The 17,388-nt window shown below is 36.8% G+C and overlaps 1 protein-coding gene across 1 annotated transcript; it reads right to left on the reverse strand.

The window, feature by feature from the left end:
* Window positions 1-617: 617 nt before the first annotated feature.
* Or-56 (olfactory receptor 56) lies at window positions 618-15,232 on the reverse strand. The gene is made up of 7 exons (XM_089739003.1): window positions 14,724-15,232; window positions 13,050-13,355; window positions 10,573-10,669; window positions 3,565-3,669; window positions 2,692-2,847; window positions 1,232-1,752; window positions 618-1,142 (listed from the first exon to the last, which is right to left on the reverse strand). The coding sequence occupies exons 1-6, from the start codon at window positions 15,200-15,202 to the stop codon at window positions 1,690-1,692; spliced, it is 1,206 nt and encodes a 401-aa protein (XP_089595129.1). The 5' UTR covers window positions 15,203-15,232; the 3' UTR covers window positions 618-1,142; window positions 1,232-1,689.
* Between the last annotated feature and the right edge of the window lie 2,156 nt (window positions 15,233-17,388).

Here is a 17,388-nt window from a genome sequence, read left to right on the forward strand (position 1 = left end):
GTTATTATCATTTTCCTTTTTGGTTTTTAAAAAAGCTTCATTTTAGTGTAAATTCTTATAATAATAATAAAATTCAAATCATAGAACCAAAAATGGATGAGGTAAATGAAACACCAAAGAAAAAAGAAGAAACTTCATTCCTATGGTAGGGTTGCAATAGATTTAAGGAGATGGGAGAGTTGACGTCAGGCAAACTCATGTCATATCTCTATGCAGCATGATAAGAGAACATGCTGCACCGGCCACGCATAATGCGGGATAACGGCAAAAAGAAGAAAAAGAAGAAGAAAAAAATATGGTTATTATCAAATAATGTACTTTCAGAAACTGCTTTGACCATTTGATCTGTTGTTCGTTGCTTAAATTTCCTAAAGTCTGACTTTTCGGGTTTTTGCTGTAACAGAAGACTTGTATTGTTGAATAACGATAATTTAATATTTTGCTAATCACCTAACGAGGTGTATAATTAGTTTTAATCATTCCTGCGAATCGCGGAAGCCAATGAAAATAGTATCCCTTTTTTTCAAGTAAGTTTATTTGTTTGACATACCTGAATAATTTAAGTGCAGTAAAACTAATCTGTACTACTAATCTATACTATATTATATTATTTATATTATTAATATTATAAAGCTGAAGAGTTTGATTGTTTGAACGCGCTAATCTCAGGAAGTACTGGTCCGATTTGAAAAATTCTTTCAGTATTAGATAGCCCATTTATTGAGGAAGGCTAAACTGAAGAATAAGCTATATAACATCACGCTAAGGTCAATACAAGCGGAGCACCAATAAAGAATGTTTCAAAATCGGGGTTTTTTTCCATTTTGAGAGCTTCCGCTGCGTGCGCTGCAGAAACGGTTAAAGCTTCGCTAAAATAATGTTTGACAGAACTGTTCCCCTTTAAAAGATCTAAAAAAAAGTCCGCGACAGTCTATATGTTAAGGTTGGTTCACTATAACGTTTTTTTATGTTAACCAAATTTATTCTAAAATAAAGCATTCTTTGTGAACTATTCCACGCGAACGAAGTCGCGGGCAAAAGCTAGTAGTTAATAATTTAATAAGTTCGGATGCTTATTATTTAATGACACAAAGACTGCTAAACGAATTTGGATGGTATTTCGCGGAGATATAGATTGTAACCTGAAACAACGCATAGCATATTTTTAATCAAGTCACGTCCAGTATTTTTCTATAATTATGTATATTAGTTTGCTCGTAATTTTACTTACCAGATCGGCTGACAGCTTATGTACCAGAGAGTAACACAAGTATATCCCAGAATAATATAAAGTACTAGCTGACCCGGCAGACTTCGCAGTGCCTCAATCGATAAATAAAATACCTATACTTTTGTATAAAATAAACTTAAAACAAACAAAAGGAATCCGTCCGACGGGGGGGACATCAAAGGAAAAACAAAATTGTTATTTTTATTTAATTCCAAGCATTTTCATGTTTTAAACCTTCTCTGGACTTCCACAAATAATTCAAGACCAAAATAAGTCAAATCGGTCCAGTCCAGTTTAGCGAGACTAACGAACAGCAATTCATTTTTATATATATAGATTATAGATTATTTTTTATGAATTAAGTATTTATTGCGAGCCAAACCATGGATTTCGTCTAGTACGTTATATCTCGTCTAGTATAAGGTTAGCGTGTAATTAATAAACTAAAGGCTTTTTTTTCATGTTTTATTCATTTGCGACTGACTGAGCAATGTGTAGTAACTATAGGCTCCTTTTAGAATCTGAAAATTAATTAAATTCATTAACTAAATGCAAAATCCAAAGTGCATATTCAACATGCTCATGCCAGAGTATTTTCTTGGGTCATGGTTATAAAAAACATACGAGACAATAGCAAATGCATCCATAGTACCAAGCCCTGAAGCGTGGTGACGTAGTCAATGCCACTGACCACCAAGCCAACGAGTTTGCAACAGTATCTAATATGGAATAGAAGAAATTTCACAAAATCTATAATCGCACTTACGACATTTTCAACAGAGATTAGCATAAAAACAGTACACATTTAGAATGAAAATATATCAATCCGCTTAGCTGGTGGTAAAAAAGTCGTCGTGGCCTAAGACTAAGACTAAGATAAGACATCCGGTGCATTCGTGTTGAGCGATACACCGGTGTTCGAATCTCAGGCGGGTACCAATTTTGCTAATGAATTACGTACTCAACAAATGTTCACGATTGACTTCCACGGTGAAGGAATAACATCGTGGAATAAAAGTGAAACCTAGAAAATTATAATTTGCGTAATTACTGGTGGTAGGACCTCTTGTGAGTCAGCGCGGGTAGGTACCACCGCTCTGCCTATTTCTGCCGTGAAGCAGTAATGCGTTTCGGTTTGAAGGGTGGGGCAGCCGTTGTAACTATACTGAGATCTTAGAACTTATATCTCAAGGTGGGTGACTCATACGTTGTAGATGTCCATGGGCTCCAGTAACCACTTAACACCGGGTGGGCTGTGAGCTTGTCCACCCACCTAAGCAATAAAAAAAAAAGTTGATTGCGGGATTTGAACACGGGCATAGTCGTATCACTTGGCATCACTTGACTTAAGTAGACCGGGCATCTTATCCTTTGAACCACGAGCTTCGTCATAACCTACTGCGCATACAAAGTGACTTCAAGCAATCCACGACAACAGGATCACAGTCAACGATACTTACCCTTATAAAAGTGGCGACCGTAAGCTTAGTGAAGGGGCCCGCGGAAAAGACAATAACTTTGTTAAACTGCGCCACCAATATATATAAAGTTTTGCGGTACTTCACATCTCTCGACCACCAGGCACTCTCGTAAGGACCTTTGGATAGATCCTGACTCTGGTGAAAACAAGGATATTGGAATATTCTCGCTCTAATTGGGCCGATCTCATGGCTCGCTGATGTTTAGTAGTAACATGATCATAGATAGCGAAGAAGAGGTGACAGCATCAGGAAGAAAGTTCAGTTGTCTCTATATGTCGTAACTGTTCAGCCAAGACTTTGGCAGACTGAAACCCTTTACGAAAGCTATTTATCTTGGCTAATTAGTTTTGAACTTAAAATTTTATGTAAATTTAAAGATAAGTCTACCAATTATCAACGTTTTTCGGTTCCCCTTTCCTAATGTTGCACTAACCCGTCCCGTAATCTGGTATTGGTACCACTACATATTTAGGTATTACTGGTGGTAAGGCGTACCATCACCCTGCCTGTTTGTGCCGTGAAACAGCAATGCATTTCAGTTCGAAGGGTGGCAGCCATTGTACTGTAAAAACTAAGACTTAGAGAACTCATGTCTCAAGGTTTAACAACAGCTGGACCGTGAGCTCGTTCATCAATCTTAGAAAAATAAGAATTCTGTTCTTTTTCTTCATGCTCTTATAGGCAAACGACCATATAGCCCACCTCATGGTGAGTGGTTACCGTCGCCCAGATGCTGTAGCGCCCGGGAGACAAGTGAGTTTTGGCGTTCATAGGTTTCAGTGATCACTTAGCATCACTTATCAAAGTGAGGCCGTGTGCAAGCAGCATGACAAAGAAAAGCTCTGCGCTTACCGCATAGAGAACATCATTACTGTGCCAACAGTACATGAATAGCTGGGCCACGCCGAAAACCAGATATTCGGTCATGAGGAAACGTTCCATCGGATTTGTTTCTATCTGAAAATAAACAAAGAACTAGTTTTAGTTTTCCCCGTAGTACACTTGGAAACATCACCGAAGATAGGAAATATATATATATAAGTATAAGTATTTCGTTCCGTTTTCGCGACTTGTAATAAAAATGAAGATTTTTTTTTGTTTTCTTTTTTTCATTATAATATTATCATTTCAAACCTTTACAACAGTTTTCGTGACCACTTACGAAAAAATATATAGTAAAATAAATATAAAATCCAGCTACAATATCATGTCAAAATAAGAAGAATCATCTTCGGTAGGATATTCGGTAAAAGTAATAAAATTACTTGTAATTTATTTACAACTAAAATTTTCATGATAGTCATTCTTCTAGAAGCCGGTAAAAATAACTTTGAACCAGTTTCCACTTAACAGGTGAACCCGAAGGACATGTTGTTGATGACATGATACAAGGCGACATAACCGAACCTCTATTTCTTCAACTGCAATCGATTTCAATGTATTGTATGTATTATAAATGTATAGAATAGTATTCAAAATTGTATGTTGAATTTTGCGCTTATTTGCTTGATGCCGATGTCTGCAGCGATCTTTGTTGAATTGCTAAATTGCATGGACTTTTTGGCGGGAACGCGAGCAGTGAAGTTGTGTGATTTGTTTTATTTTGTCTATTTAGTGTTTCTTCGGGTTTAAATGTGTAACAACGGTGGTTTATTAACTGTTTAATATCTGTGAAAGTGCACAAATTTGGGAAAATGAAATTAAGCCGCTGGACGTAACTTCTCGGGATCCTCCAAAAAGACCACTGAAAAAATCTCAGTAAATGACCACCATTTTACTGAGATTATATTTCATCCTATAACATCTCATCTCATTTCATTTAATTTCATCCCGGTTGATTAATTTCTCAAATTAATCATCTTCATTTCATTTCATTTCATATTATCCGTTTCATTAAACGGCCGTCTGGTGTAGTGGTAAGTGACATGGTCACCACACAAGGGGGTCGCGGGTTCGAATCCCGCCAAGGGAAGATATTTGTATGATAAATATAAATGTCTTTTCCAGGGTTATGGATGTATATTAAATATATTATGTATGTGTATAATAAAAATCTTACATTTATTTCCGTTATCTGGTACTTGTAACACAAATTCTTTACGAACTTATCACGGGACCAGTTAATGTGGCGTGATTGTTAGTAAATATTTATTTATTTATTTATCAGTTTTCATAAAAATATGAATATAAATTCAAATAAGGCATGACTTAAAATTGCATCCAGCCGATGAAACGCCGGCGACTTTCAAATGACGGTTATGCGTCGGTTTCACATTGTATTGGTCGCATGTCGTCGATCTGATTGTTTCACGGGAGAAGGACCACATAATAATATGTTGCGTTGTGGTAATTGAGCGTGGACTGTATTAATTTTTTTGAAATATTTATTTTAACCATGACACATAAAAAATAAATAAGAAAAATATAAAATTAATGCGTTGCTCTTAGTGGCTGGATTTGAAAGAGAAATATTGTTTTTTTTTTTTAGGATTGAAAATTACTTGTGGCCCGGAGGCCTTTCCAGTTGAACCAGGACAGATAGGCGAGCAAAGGTTCAGCCAGGAGGGGTAGGATTTGCTAATAGCTACCCGAGCGCCTCCGAAAGAGACCTAACAACTCAAGAGCAGCTGCTTCGAGAATTAATCTACTACCGGATTGGAATCGCGACCCGCTGAGAAGATCCGGCGAGAAACTCAGCGAGCTGATTCATGGGTTAGTTTGCACGTCGAACTCTTTGTCGAGTTCGATGAATACGGTTACCGGGGTTCCTCGCCTGCTCCTAGTATTAGAGCTGAAGGTATCTAATGCAAGAGTTATTGAATCTGATGGATCCGTAAGGACGTGGGAAAGATTTTCATGGCGGACGGCGCTCGCTGACATTTGAACCTTAACAAGATTTCTTTGAGTACTATATCAACACACTATAGTCCGAATGTCGATGTACTAAGAAAGAAAAAATCTCGAATCCATATTAAATATGTTTCATCAAAAACTAACGCATACTTTTATGCTATACAAGCGGCCCGCTCCGGCTCCGCTCGGGTCTTTAACAAAAATGTCAACGATATTTGACGTTGTTTTATTTTTTAAATAAAAGAACACTTATTGCGGCATAAATATAATAGTTAGACATATGCTGCCGCGACACTTTTGGTAAATAATAATGTGTTCTACAAAGTCGTAGTCCATTATTTTATTCTATTATCAATAGTTTTCGCAGGGCATGCGATGTAAAGAATATTTTAGGTAATTTTTTTACACCTTGTGTTACATTATTGGAGTTTTAGAAAGGAACACAGGAAAAAAAAAAAAATATTGCCTATGTCACGCAGGAATAGTGTAGCTTCCAAACATTGAAAGAATTTTTCAAATCGGTTCAGTAGTTTCGGAGCCTATTCAATACAAACAAACAAACAAATATTTCCTCTTCATAATATTAGTATAGAAAAGTGAATGCATTCTGCTGAATAAATATTATTATGGTTATTCGATACACATCAATTCTTCCAATTTTATTAATGAAATTGAGTTCCGTTGAAACATACAAATTATTTTCATGCGTTCATAATGAAATTGAATGTCGAAAAAGTTTATTCCAACGACAATTTCGAAATGGCATAATATAAAGGTTTTCTTTGTGTGATTCTCGCTCAATGAATTTTCAATGTAATTTAATAATGTGTAGTTTCAATATTGCTTTAACTGTCAAAGGAAATATGACCTACCTTATTTGATGGATTCTCAAAATAAAAACTGTAGCTGATGTATAAAAGTGACGTAGTGTTTTTATTTTTATTTTGATATCTTTTTAATGATAGTAATAAATTAAAATTAGTTTTACGGTTATGTCTAGGGTTGTTTTGCCGTAATTATATCATTATTATAATACTGGTGTATTTATTAATAGTTAGACGAGATTTAAAAAGAATGGATTAAAAATACAGTTACAGTGCTCTGAGGAATTGTTTGAGATGATACCATCATCTCTTTTTTAACATCCCACCGCCCGCCACTGGAGTAGAGTTTATCCATACTACCTGGAACCACTGCGGTCATCCACAGTACGTTTCCAGAGGTCTTTTTTGCCACGTACCATCCGGCTATGGAATGAGCTCCCCTCCACGGTGTTTCCCGAGCGCTATGACATATCCTTATTCAAACGAGGCTTGTAGAGAGTACTTAAGCGGTAGGCAGCGGTTTGGCTCTGCCCCTGGCATTGCTGAAGTCCATGGGCGACGCTAACCACGCACCATCAGGTGCAAAGGCAAACCACAAGGGTAAAAAATATATATAATTTTAATATTTTAATACTATTGTTACACCGGTAAGAGTACCGCCATCTGCCGTCGAATAGCAGCTAATGAATATCAAAAGAACTAGTAAAACCGAGAACGCTTGAGAAGTGCAACGCCATCTATTATCAAATAGCGGAAACACATATCAAAACGACTCGTCTTACCGGGAATGTTTTCGAAAATTGTAGAGTTGTTGTATTACCTACAAAAGCGTTGCACAGATGACATCAAGGCAGTTAGTAATCGGGTTTATTCGAATCGAAACAGCGAACGAATCACCTGTAGGCAGCGGCTTGGCTCTGCCCTTAGCATTTCTGAAGTCCATGGGCGACGGTAACCACTCACCATCCGTATGCTCGTCTGCTTGCAATGGCAATAAAAAAAAACCTGAAACGATGCGGAAGAAGTGAAATTTTATTTATCGTAGGCCCCAACACGTAACACTGCCATTACACATATTTCCCATTATACATATTCCCCATTATACATATTTCCCATTATACATATTTCCGATGTTTCCAATACATTACAATTTTCGTGGTCACGGACCACTGATGTTGTCGATGAAAGATAAACTGCAAGATGATTTAATTTACGTCCATTGCTCGGGAAACACCCAAAAAATAATACACATACTCCTTAACAAAAAACTAAAATAAGCAAGCACCTCATTCTCGTATAATAGCGTCAAGTGAATTGGCTAGTTAGTGAATACAATATCATGTCTGATTGCGTTCATTAGTTCCATTATCATACATTATTAAATTAAAATTTTAGCTTAATTAAATTTTCGACTTCATTAACTCAACTGCAGCAACAATCAGGTGTTGATATAAATGGACACCAATGACAAAGTTTTATTAAAATTCCTCATCATCATTATTCAGTGTTCGTGTAATACCTAGTCTTGCCATAAATACTGAGACAAAGGAAAAAAAAAATGTATTGCAAATAACATTTATTACTTTTACAGTGTGTTAGTTTAATACATAAATATAAAACAATTTAAAGTATGAAAAGCTTATTCAAAGTGGTCTCCATTGGCTGCAATACAGTCCTTTAAACGTTGAGGCCAGTTATCAATAGAAGCACGCACTCTTTTCATGGGAAAAATTTTCACTGCCAATCGTACAGATTGTTTTAGGGACTCCAAATTATCATGGCGTTTAGAGCAAGCCGTTCTCCTAAAACTGACCATAAATCATAATCCAGCCGATTAAAATCGGGACTAGACGACGGCCATTCTTCAGCTCTGATGAAGTCCGAAACGTTCGTTTCCAACCAAGACTGCGTAAACCGAGCTTTATGACCTGTTGCCGAGTCTTGCTGGAAGGACCATTCTTGATTATTGAACATGGTGTTGTTAAGGGGAGCGCTTCATAACCTTCTCAAGAATGGTATCTCGATACACTTGTGCCGATGTTTTGATACCTTTTTCACAAAAGTATGGCTCAGTCACTCCTTCATAGCTAATACCCCACCAAACCATCACTGAAGTCGGATAGTGCCCACGTTGCACTCTGTCGACTAATTGGGAAGCTTCCTTAGAGCTTTGAGCATAAATACGGTCATTTTGTTTGTTAAAATGTTGCTCAATTGTAAAAAACATTTTACTAATACCAAGCGTATGGAGAGTTTTAAAAATTGCATTTGGCTCCATACCTACTTTGTGTAATGCAATCACAGCGATTCGGTTCTCTTTATCACCCCACTCCATTTTAATATCGCAAAATATTGTACATTGTATTGGCGCCAACAAGAGAAAACTCAATGAGCAATCATATAAAAATGACAGATTCCAAATTCAAATCTAATATTTTGTTTATTTTTAATTGTAACAGTATTTATGGCCAGACTAAGTATAATATATTAATGACGTCACACAAGGTGATGTTATTTGTGGCTAATCGTTGTATATCAGTGTCGTTTTATTTTAGCCCCAAATGACGTCATATGTACTGCAGAGAGTGACAGCGGTTTGCTCACTGAAGCCGTGCATAAGATAAATGTTTACCATAGAGCAGTGCTTATCTAACATCGCATGCTATTGGATAATTAAAAAAAAATACACTACTAATATTATTAATTTTTTATCCAAATTTTACTAACTAGTGATATTGGAATTAATTTTTTATTACCGGGCTATAATAAAGTTTTTTTTTTATTGCTTTGATGGGTGAACGAGCTCACAGCCCACCTGTTACTGGAGCCCATAGACATCTACTACGTAAATGCGCCACCTACCTTGAGATATAAGTTTTAAGGTCTCAGTATAGTTACTGCGGCTGTCCCACCCTTCAAACCGAAACGCATTACTACTTCACGGCAGAAATAGGCAGGGTGGTGATACCTACCATTGCGGACTCACAGGAGGTCCTACCACCAGTTGAAATATACTAAAGAATAATGTTTATTTACCAGGACTATTTGAAATATTTCCTGAGCGAATAGTTTTTTCTTTAGTTTTAACGAGTCTTAGCTACAGTTTTTTTTTTAAATCTATCAGATGAGCTATGTCGTGTTTCCATTGACCAGCAATATTGTAATAGGCAAAAATATATTTAATTTGGTAGGTACTATTTCACTCTTCATACAATTGATATATTTTCCGCCGGCGTTATCAAATATTTCGCGGCACATGCTCTGTTCTCTTGCCTGTGCCTTAGTGCGAGTTTTTAATACGCTTTTATTAGTGCCAGACGTATGTACGTTAGTATGTAACGGAAACTTTGAACATGATTTTGACCCCTTCAAAACGTCAGATTAACTCGAAATTTGGCATACTTATTAAGGACCGATTGCAATTACATATTTAAATTTAAAAAAAAATTGAAATTCAACTATAAAATGAAAAATAAATAATAGTTTAAAAAACAAAACAAAAAACGCTTTTACAGAAAATCTAACTAAAAAATAGAAAATAAATTTTAATAAATATGAATTAAAAATAGTGTAAGAAAAAATGGTTTTATTGTAAAAAAGCGTGGGGTGCTTTTCAGGATATTATCAAAATAGCCCTTCTACTCATATCTGTTCATAAAATATTTATAAGTACTGATACCATGCATTTTTTCTTACACTATTTTTAGTTCAATTCTTACTGGTGGTAGGATCTCTTGTGAGTCCGCACGGGTAGGTAGCACCGCCCCGCCTCTTTCTGCCGTGAAGCAGTAATGCGTTTCGGTTTGAAGGGTGGGGCAGCCGTTGTAACTATACTGAGACCTTAGAACTTCTATCTCAAGGTGTGTGGCGCATTTACATTGTAGATATCTATGGGTTCCAGTAACCACTTAACACCGGGTGGGCTGTAAACTCGTCCACACATCTAGGCAATAAAAAAAAAACAATTTTATTTTCTCTTTTTTAGTTGGATTTTCTGTATAAGCGTATTTTTTTTTTTTTTTTTTAAACTATTATTTATTTAACCTACGCTTACCGCTATGAGCGATGTTACGACTCCATACAAATTTTAGTTATTTTTACGCGATCGAGAAGTTAACAAACTAAGCACTCTCGCCATTAAACGCATCGAAAAGACAGCGAATAGAAGCATTATTAAACTTACTGTAATTTGGTAAGCCGTCACACAAAGCATTACCGAGCAGACGAACATGTAGAGAAGCATTATCGGCGACAAACAAGAATCGAACAGCCGAGAATATCTGTAATAAAAAAATTATGCATAACACTTTCATGTCTTACACTGTATTACACTTACATACATACTATATCGCATGAGTAAAAAAAAAAAAAAATTATGAATAACACTTTCATGTCTTACACTGTATTACACTTACATACATACTATATCGCATGAGTAAAAAAAAAAAAAAATTATGAATAACACTTTCATGTCTTACACTGTATTACACTTACATACATACTATATCGCATGAGTAAAAAAAAAAAAAATTATGAATAACACTTTCATGTCTTACACTGTATTACACTTACATACATACTATATCGCATGAGTAAAAAAAAAAAAAATTATGAATAACACTTTCATGTCTTACACTGTATTACACTTACATACATACTATATCGCATGAGTAAAAAAAAAAAAAAATTATGAATAACACTTTCATGTCTTACACTGTATTACACTTACATACATACTATATCGCATGAGTAAAAAAAAAAAAAAAAACTGGGAACAAATAGCGCACGGTCATCGGGTTCCAAATTAGGATTCCCTGTGTTATGGCTACCCGATACTGACATAATTATATACGTTTAAGTACATATATAGATAATATTCCTGCTCATCACAGGAATGCTTGCTCGATGTGGGATTTGAACCCACAACCCTTGGTGCAACAGTCAAAGACCTTAACTACTGTACTAGTGAGTCAATCTAATCGATACCGCGAAACGTTTGCCTCATAGGTAATTATATCGCCTGATACCACTTTATGATTTGATTCTGATGTGTACCAAACTTATTCTTTTTTAAATAATTGGTAAAGGTATTGCTTACTTAATTGCTTTTTATCCTATCTTTGCTGATAGCCTTGAGAGGCTATTTCAGCTTCTCCTTGACATGTAGGTGAGCTCACGGGGCTCAAACCGGAGTGTTGCTAATACTGGCCCTAGCAAAAGCCGTGCTTCACAGAATCTACCACCGGATCGGAAACGCGACTCACTGAGAAGATCCGGCGAGAAACTCAGTGGGCTGTTTCTATGGGTAACTTACTTACTACTCACTGCTAGTAAGGCGTGTTCTAAGCCCACACGGGTAGAGCACACCTTGCCTACTTCTGCGGGGAAGCAGTAACGCGTTCTGGTTTGGATTGTGGGTCATCCGTTGTACTATAGGCCAGAGATTCAGGGCTCATGTCTCAAGGTGTTGGTGTCTATGGATTTCCGTGAACCCTTAATGCACAGGCGATCATTGCCAATCGTAACTTTCAGTCGTAGCCCTACAGCCAAACTTGCTCGTAAACAATAATAAAACACGTTCTTAATTATACGAATTAACAAACCAAAAGTCAATCTAACTTCTCAAGTTAAATCTTAATGGATTCCGCCATTAAACTTTGTTTATGAGCGAAGGCACAGAGCAACATCTAAACTTTAGTACTAATCGCTATGCGGCCACTTCTCTTCGCGATTTCAATTAATATAGCAGCGCGATCTCGCATTTTTTTGCTCTTGTAGGCAAATGAGCGTATAGCCCAACTGATGGTGAGTGGTAATCGTCGCTTATAAACGTCAGCTGCCAGGGGTCATAGCCAAGCCAGGGTCACTACTGTTGAATACTCTCCGCAAGCCTCGCTTGGAGAAGAAAGACATGTCATAGTGCTCCCGAAAAACTGAGAAAGGAAACCACTCCAAAATTACTTTTTTTTTTAATCCGTAAGCAGTAAAAATTCTTCTCCCGACCGACGACAGTTCTCAACGGAGACAAAAAACATTAAATTTCACATAAATTTAACGCAACATAGAAATTTATTATTTCTTACACTTATCTATCCTAACACGACAGGGATATATAGTATATTATAATGCACGCCAATAAAAAATTAAGCCCAATGCAAAAAAAATATTCACAAACACACTTATTAATGCCTGCGTCAGATTTCAAAAATCTTTTGGCCTGAGACGATACTAACAAAGAGCTGTGGAGGATCTCCAAGCAGACACCAATGGAAAAAGAAATCCTTGCGCGGAACTGGCATTGAGTTGGTCACATATTGATAAAGCCCGATACCCACCTATCCAAGAGAGCACTGACCTGGAAAGTGTCTGGCGAAAGAAAGAGAGGCCATTCCAGAACAACATGGCGTCGCTCGGTGGAGAAGGAGCTAGGCGTCTTGGGCTTGACGTGGAAGGAGCTAGAACAGACTGCCCGAGACCGATGTAAATGGAAGGATTTTGTTTGTACACCCCAGCAGAGGGTAATAAAAAAGAAAGGAGAAGATGCAAAACATTAAAGACAAAAAGTACAATGGACGGTCTTATAAGCGCAATCTCTTTCGAAAAGAATCATCTATTTTTTAATCATGCAATAAATTTACATTTACCATAAAAATCACTCACTTAACAAGTTCTGTATGTCTTCTATGACACTCTTTCAATCTCCTCATAAAAGCCATATCACCGAAAGATTTTTCATCATCAAATAAAGCAGCACAATCAATCCTCAATAGTTCCAATTCAGCTCTAAAAAATACCATTATAACTATGGCATTGGTGTCGAAGGACGTGATCCAGCCTCCACCATAAATGGCTGCGTATGTCTGGTAAATAGAGGCCAATAGGTATCCGGATAAAGTGTTTTTATCCCACGGTATCCAGGAACTTACTACTTGCAGGTATGTACCGTTTCCAGATTGGACGTCCAGTCTATAAATTGAGTTATGAATTTAATTGCAGCATTAATTTAGTCGCAAAAAAGATTTTCACAGGAACCTGGTTCCAACTGATTTTCATAGATGCTTACAGACGCACATCCATTTTTGTTATGGGCTTTGGCTTTAACTAAAACGTTCTAAATGTTATAGGTTTTTAATTGTATACACAAGTATGGATTGCTTTTTAATCTCTGATTGATTTTATTTCTTAATCCTAAAATGTATTTTGAGTTTGGGGAAGTTTTCGTCCTTTTTTGAAAAATCCACAACCTCTCATCGTTTTAAATCCGTCCATTATACTAGTTGCTGCAGCGGTGAAATCTGGAGCGTCTATTGTGTTACTGGAACTAGCCGCTCTCAATATTGGAAAGGTCTCCACCGAGTACATAATATAAAATACTCCGTTAGAGGGTAGAAGTTTGTGTAAACCAAATTTTATTTAATTTGGTCCATACATTTTACTTTTTATTCGAACACAGATGAAAATAGCCAGTGATATTTAAGTACATATTTGTAATATAGATAGCCACATCTTAAAAGAAATCGTAAGAAATATTATCCTAGACAAAAAGTAATGTCATCTATATTACTTTAGACAGCTGAAATCAAATTTTATGTTCGATTTATGTATGAGTTCTATAGAAGTATTTAATGTTATTTAGAATATCACAAAGTCAGTTATTCAAATGGAATGTACTTTAATAATAATCCCAATTTCATACCATACTAAATCATTTATGTCATTATATCTGGTTGCAGTAATGGTATTTTAGGAACTGTTTTAAACTTTTGCTGCTATCTTAATAAGTTACATAAATATATTTTTATTTAATGGGTTCTTATCGAAATTTTCACAAAAAATATTGGTATTTACAAACAGTTGTTACTTTTTTTTCTCCTACCTAAGCTGATGGTCTTGAGAGATCATATTAGCTTCACCGGGCGAGTAGGTGAGCTCACGGGGCCCAAACCTGACGTTGTTGATAACACAAATTAGCAAGAGCCGTGGTTCTCAGAATCTACCACCGGATCGGAAACGCGACCCACTGAGAAGATCCGGCGAGAAACTCAGTGTGCTGTGTCTATGGGTTAATTTACTTGCCAAGCCCTTCGCAAGCAATGGGTTCGACGAGAACGATGACCGGTGCTTGGTGTACCTAAAAGCACCGTTAGGGGATCGGGAGGATCCGAAATGACGTGTGGTTGTTACTAACACGAACACTTACAACGGCAAGATTTTATTAACTGGTGCAGATCGCTCTCACATCTTAAGTAATAACTAAAAGACGAGATAGATCTTGAGAAGGTCTACTCAAACGAATCCGACTAGACCCTAAAAAAATCAGTTTAAAATCCTCACCTGTAGGCAGCTGATGAAAAATACTTCAATATTGGTTGTATTGTAACAATTGCCACAGTCGTATACATTAAGAACCAGTAATAATACGTTATTTTGCGGCAGTAGCCGGTAAATCCGTTTATCAGAGCCAACTTTCTCGAGTCCGAAGTGGCCCTTTGCTCTAAATCAGCTCGAGACACGTAACCAATGAGGTCTCGCCAGGCATTTTGCCACAACAAAAAAGTGGTAACCTTCAAAACGCTTACAGTCGCCAACATTGTTATCTTCAGATTGTTTAATAACAAAGCTAGGTCTGATTTAACAAACCATACGTCTATATATTCAGTGGCAGTGAAAACAGTCACAGCGAAATGCATAAATAGGTAAAAATACTTTTTTGATCTGCTCTCCGGTAACAAAAGCCCCCAGAACTTCAAAGCTTTGACGTTTGGTCCTAGTAAAGGACGATCGAGGTCCTCTAGCTTCTCCAGGAGCTTCATGGTGGAGTCTGAATGCGTAATGAAGTAATCGAGCCGTTTTATAGATTCGTAGGCGTCGAAATGTTTAATTGCGATCATCGGCTAGGGAGGGGAATTTTCGCTTTGAAAGTTTACGTTGAGATGTAATTTTTGTATTTTACTGGATATTTCTGATGCTAGGGCAACTTGTAATGCCACACGGGTAGACATCGCCTCCGTTGCCTATTTCTGCCGTGATGTATTGAAATTCAGTTTGAAGGGTGGGGCAGCTGGTGACAAACTGAGACTTAAAACTCTCGTCCCAAGATGAGTAAGCATTAACGTTGATGATGTCGATGGGCATCGTTAACCACTTAGAAAGAGGCCGTAAGATTGTCCACCCATGACGATAGTAATAAAAAAACGAATCAAGCTCCATTGTATTTTAATAGTACTACGCCTGGCATGTTCTGAGATGTGCCAATGAAAAACGCACAAAGCTGTAACTTTAATCGCTAATTGCCTCAACTAGATCACAACTAGATCACAACATAAGCTCTGAGATTCAGATAATACAAAAATACAAAATATTTTATTTTCAAAAGCGAGCTAAAATAATACAATGATTGGAGTCTCCTTCAAAGCGTGAAAACCTGTACTAGGAGATACTAGGAGATACTAGGAGATACTAGGAGATACTAGGAGATACTAGGAGATACTAGGAGATACTAGGAGATACTAGGAGATACTAGGAGATACTAGGAGATACTAGGAGATACTAGAAGATACTAGGAGATATTAGGAGATACTAGGAGGTACTAGGAGATAATAGGAGATACTATGAGATACCAGGTAGATCAGTTGTACCAGTCTGGTGAGATTGTCTACTCCAGGATAATAATAAATAATTGATAAACTTTTCTTTTATTACTATCATGGACAGACTAGCTGAAAACCCTCCTGGTGTTAAGAAGGTAATGGTTACCATCGACATGAACAACATAAGCGCTGCCAGACACCTTGGGACATGGATTTTAAGTATAAGTTTAGAGAAGTACATGGGCTGTCCCATCCTTTAAATCAAAACGCTGTACTGCTTCACGACAGAAATAGACAAGTTGATGCCTTCTCGTGCCGGCTCACAAGATGTCCTACCACCAGCAATCAATTATGTTATATTAATAATAATCAAATGCACAATAATAATTATATATAAACACTAGCCGTACTCGCCCGCTTCGTTGGGCATTTAAAATTGACATTATTATTTATTGTCATTATTATTATTAAGGACTCCAACACTCATATAAATATTAGCCTATCCATTAAGTACATGTATTTTCTACATGAATACCAAGTTTCAAGTCAATGGGATGCGTGGTTCAATAGCTATAACGGAACATCCTTAAAATCCACTGTAGATTTATATATTAGTATATATTTGAAGTCGTCGTGGCCTAAAGGATAAGACGTCCGGTGCATTCGTATCGAGCGATGCACCGGTGTTCGAATCCCGCTGGCGGGTACCAATTTTTCTAATGAAATACGTACTTAGCAAATGTTCACGATTGACATCCACGGTGAAGGAATAACATCGTGCAATAAAAATCAAACCCGCAAAATTATAATTTGCGTAATTACTGGTGGTAGGACCTCTTGTGAGTCCGCACGGGTAGGTACCACCGCCCCGCCTATTTCTGCCGTGAAGCAGTAATGCGTTTCGGTTTGAAGGGTGGGACAGCCGTTGTGACTATACTGAGACCTTAGAACTATATCTCAAGGTGTGTGGCGCATTTACGTTGTAGATGTCTATGGGCTCCAGTAACCACTTAACACCAGGTGGGCTGTGAGCTCGTCCACACATCTAAGCAATAAAAAAAAATAAAAAAAATATCAATATTTTATCGGTATGCTCTTATCGACATCTACACAACACTATTAATTATTAAAATAATGTGACGCGTTATTACGGAGCAATCATAACTGAGGTGTCATTTTACGGATCCGAGATTTTCGAGCATTAATTACGGAGTAATTTACTTTTGTAATAATTAGTTTGAAGAAATTACTTTATTACATTTTCGCAGCGATATAATTCAAAGTTTATTTTTTTCTAAAACAATATTATTTTAAAATAATTCACTACATTTGCATATTTTATTCTTAGCATCGATCGGGAAAAGTGCTTACGGTGCGATAATATTAATTTTAAAAGTACATTGACGTTA

Source organism: Bombyx mandarina, chromosome 28 (assembly GCF_030267445.1).
Source record: "Bombyx mandarina strain Sakado chromosome 28, ASM3026744v2".
NCBI classification, from domain to species: domain Eukaryota; kingdom Metazoa; phylum Arthropoda; class Insecta; order Lepidoptera; family Bombycidae; genus Bombyx; species Bombyx mandarina.